General features: G+C 37.2%; 1 protein-coding gene across 1 annotated transcript; it reads left to right on the forward strand.

Moving 5' to 3' along the window:
- The first annotated feature begins 456 nt into the window (after positions 1-456).
- LOC112095308 lies at positions 457-4,362 on the forward strand. Its single transcript, XM_024177009.1, has 8 exons — positions 457-573; positions 814-906; positions 2,142-2,324; positions 2,417-2,519; positions 2,598-2,783; positions 3,023-3,516; positions 3,597-4,081; positions 4,176-4,362. Exons 1-8 carry the CDS (start codon positions 457-459, stop codon positions 4,234-4,236), a joined length of 1,722 nt encoding a protein of 573 aa, XP_024032777.1. The 3' UTR covers positions 4,237-4,362.
- The last annotated feature ends 35 nt before the right edge of the window (positions 4,363-4,397 follow it).

Below are 4,397 nucleotides of genomic sequence, written 5' to 3' on the forward strand. Positions count from 1 at the left end.
GGTTTTCAAGCATTAAATGATCAACACCTCTTACCATCTCATACAATGTAAAACAGAAAGACTAACTTGGAAAAAAGATTACAATAATAGGTAAAACATGAAAAACGTATAAATAAGAGATCTTGAGGCGAATGTCTTAATTATGAATGCAAAATCCTTAATAAGTAAGCAATTAAATATAGCTTCCTTGAATCCTCGTTTTCTATGTTTTAAGATTTGAGAAACCCTAAGACACTAAAAGTAAATAGACATAGTGCGAACCACGGGAGCGCCTAGCGCCGAGAGGAGCAAAGCTCGTTTTCCTTTCAGGGTAAAGCGGCATTTAAAACTGTCCCAGATTCAGAATCGAATGTAAGGGATAGACTCCCTTCCCTTATAAAGGTGGCTAGGCTTGGAAAAGTATTTGTTTTCAAAATTTTTTTAGCAACATGTTGTTGTTCTCCTCACAATCAAAACATGGTTTGTGTTGGCAACTATTCTTCTGAAACGATAAAAAGGTTGCAGTTTTGCTTGATGCAAGGAATACATTTTCCAGCTGAAGCCTTGTCTTTCAAAGAACTACCTTGTAAGAGAGTAACTCTCAGGCCTTTCATATCTGTGTTCTCACTAGCTGCATCCTCACTCTTGTCCAACGCAGAAGCATACCCATCCCCTTTTTGTTTCTCTTTCCACAAACAACTTTATTTCTCTCACATGCTTTAAGCAAAAAGGACGAATCATTATTATTATTTTTTATTTTTTATTTTTTTGCAAAAGAAATAGAGTCCAATTTTTGTCTCTTCTTTTTTCCTTATTTTGAGATTTTGGATGCAGGTCAAGATTGTGAAATGCACTGTGAAGAATATACCAGTAGATATCTCCTTCAATCAAATGGCTGGTCTCTGCACTCTGTGTTTTATGGAGCAGGTTTGGATCTTAGCCTAATTAATTTAAGCTTAGTGTCTTTTAGATGAATTAAACTAGGATGCATTCACCAAACTATAAAGGAATGTAATGGAAAAGGTAATATTGGAAAGAAGAGTAAACTAATAAGAATAAGGATACGTTATTGATTCCCTTTCAATTGTTTACTTGTGTATTGGATATAGTGATGAGAAATAATCGCATTCCCTTTCTAGTGTTCACTAGTCTTAGGAATAGTAATTTTACCAATGTAATTATGAAAAGGTCCTTTTAATACTTTTCTTTTAAGAAGTCCTAATTTACACAATTAAATAACCATTGGCGATTTGGCGTGTAATGTAGGTTCTTATTAAGGTTAGATAAGTAAATTTGGCATTCATTCCCTTTAACAAGGAATCAATATCAGGAAGTGCTAGGATTGACATTCTCTTCACCAATTCATTGTATTATGTGGGGCCACTAAATACTTATTACTAATTTTGTAAGTAAAACCATTATTAGATGGGGAGCGGAATCACTCCTCGCTTTCTCTTTCATTTTCCCTTTCATGCTAAATAAATGCACCCTTAGAGTAATAGCAAGTGATCTTTTAAGTAACTATGGCCATTTGGATGCTTTTCCTCTTACCCTTTTACTGCTACTGAAACATTTTCTCTACATACTTCCTACTTCATTTGATTTATATCCGTTTAATTAATCAGCGGATTCAAACATGTATTCTGATTTATATCCGTTTAATTAATCACCGGATTCAGACATGTATTCTGATTTATATCCATTTAATTAATCGCCGGATTCGGACATGTATTCTCTCTCTCTCTGTGATTTGGACATGTACGTTTAATTAATCACCGAATTCAGATGTGTATTCTGACTTATATCCGTTTAATTAATCCCTGGATTCGGACATGAGTTTAGCGTACTTCTTGACATGAATGGAAAGAATGTCTGATTCATGCCAAATTTATCTGAAGAACTCTCTCTCTCTCTATGAACTTTAGCGTCCTGACATGAATGGAAAGAATGTCTGATTCATGCAAATTTTATCTGTTATTTCATGCAGCATTGCTTGAGTTTATCATATACGTCCTCTCATACTTAGCATGATACATAAATTTTTATTTTTCTTGACTTGTTTCCTCTAGCTTCCGCCATGCGTTGAATGATATCAAATTTTACCGCGTGTGCTCTTTCTTTTTCAAATGATATCCAACTTTTCTGCTACTTCCTTTTCTCAGGTTGATGAACTTATTGGAAAGGATCATCTGTTCAAACGCAGTATTCTGTTGATCAAAGCATGGTGTTATTATGAAAGCCGAATTCTTGGTGCACATCATGGCTTGATTTCAACATATGCACTAGAAACGTTGGTCTTGTATATTGTCAATCTATTTCATGAATCACTACGTGGACCTTTAGATGTATTCGCCCCTTTGATTTATGTTTCCTTCTCCAGCTGTTACCATTTTCATGCAAGTGTATGAATGACGTTAATTTGACATTGTGAAAACAGGTGTTCTATAAATTTTTGGAGTACTATAGCACATTTGATTGGAGCAATTACTGCATCACTATAAATGGTCCAGTCGCTCTATCTTCCTTTGCTGAAGTCACTGGTATGTGTTGATTGTCTCCAAAATAACGTTTAGTATGTTCATAGTTTATTTAAGGATACTTTAATTTTAATCTTGCAGCAGAGGGAATAGAAGCTGGTGGGGATGGATTACTTCTGAGTATGGCATTTTTGAGAAACTGCAGAGATTTGTTTTCACTTCCGATAAAAGCACATGAAGTTGAAGTGCATGAATTCCCCATTAAGCGCCTCAACATATTAGATCCTCTGAACGAAAAGAATAACCTCGGGCGTAGTGTTAGTAAAGGTATTGGATCAGCTCTTTTTTATTTTATTTTCAATTCAATCGGATATCTTCATATCGCTATTGTTAATAATAAAGGTAAAAACATGGTCTTGCAATATCTTAACTATAAAGAACACTAAAGAGAGATTATTTTCCTACAGAAGCATAACGTTTGATCACACATCAAGCGTCATCGGTATTGCTTTACTAGTTATCTCAACTAATGTGCTAACAATAAGCACCATCGGAATCTGATTTAGGAAATTTCCACCGGATAATGTGTGCTCTTTCCCATGGAGCTCAAAAGCTTGGAGAAATACTTTTGCTGCCAGGAGCAAGCATGGGTGAGGAACTCGAGAAGTTCTTTGAGAACACTTTGGATAGAAATGGAAGGGGAGAAAGGCCAGATGCCTTAGTTCCTGTGCATGCATTTGGTACTGGAAAATGTGAACCTTCTGATCTCACTGGAGACTATGACAGTTACTATGGTGGTCTACACTACACGCAGTTGTATCATGAGTATGCTTTGGCTGCCTCTGTGCAGCCCGGTCTATTCTATTCTTACGTATGGGATCAAAGCACCCTGACTTGGACATTGCAGCTCAACGGGAATGGATTTTTTCAAGGGGGTACGGATGGATACTACCCAATGGTTCCATTCTATCATCCTTATCCTTCGCAATTATCGGCTACTGGTTTTGATATTGCGGGAATGGAGAGATCAAGAGGAACAGGAACATTCATTCCTGAATTGGTAATAGTCATTCAAAGCTTTCTTTTATTTAGTTATGGTCGGATCAATAAGAACTTGACATCATGTCTTGGATATTGCAGACACATGAGCTCTACAAAGATTTCTACAAAGATGTCGACAAAGATGTCAACAAGAAGGTGAAGAAAAAGAATCCAGAGCCTACAAGACGTGGTTTATGGATAAAATCAGCTCATAAGATTGACCAGGTTGACAGCCCCACAGTCACAGGAAAGGATCAGGAGATTCAGGACAAAAAAAGCAGCCCCCCTGATCTTTCACTTGAACAATTCCCAGTTCTTCAAGTCACCACAAGGTCCAATCCACCGGCAATCTCTGAGTCTGCGGAGCTCTCCGCGAAGACCATGCAGCTCAAACAGTCTACTACCACTTTTGGAACTATCAAGTTTCCGACTTTCAAGCGCACACCGTCTCCATTAGGATTGCCTTCCCAATTACCTAGCGAGCAGGCAGATCCAGCTACTTCATATCCTACGGATTCTACGTTGTACTCCGCCGCACTGGGAGTGCAGAAAAAAGAAGAATTATCGGTGACTGTTGAAAAAAGGTATGTCCATTCTAGTGTACAAAACGTCAGGATAAATTAAGTCGTCTTTTTTCCACTCTTAATTTTCTTACCTCTCGACTGTTTTGCTTTGCAGGATTTCTGGACAGCTTTATGAACTCGAAGATGGCAAGGATTTCCCACCCCTGGCATTTTGATTTCAGATCAAAGAAAGGAACTTTTCTGAAGCAAGCATCAGAGGATAAGTTTGAAGCCCATACATATGTCGCATGGCAGTAACTATTTGTCCACATAATTTTATTGTTTCTCGTGTTTTCTTCTGGTTGAAGTTTGGAACTAAAGAACCTTTTATTTTTTT

The sequence above is a fragment of the Morus notabilis genome, unplaced genomic scaffold (assembly GCF_000414095.1).
Source record: "Morus notabilis unplaced genomic scaffold, ASM41409v2 C11492643, whole genome shotgun sequence".
NCBI lineage: Eukaryota > Viridiplantae > Streptophyta > Magnoliopsida > Rosales > Moraceae > Morus > Morus notabilis.

Bases quoted from the DNA above. Each gene is read 5' to 3' on its own strand.
- LOC112095308 (XM_024177009.1), top strand. From the start codon at position 457: ATGGTTTGTGTTGGCAACTATTCTTCTGAAACGATAAAAAGGTTGCAG. The intron at 574-813 runs GTAACTCTCAGG...TTTTGGATGCAG, and splicing joins AAGAACTACCTTGTAAGAGA to GTCAAGATTGTGAAATGCAC. The intron at 907-2,141 runs GTTTGGATCTTA...TCCTTTTCTCAG, and splicing joins CTCTGTGTTTTATGGAGCAG to GTTGATGAACTTATTGGAAA.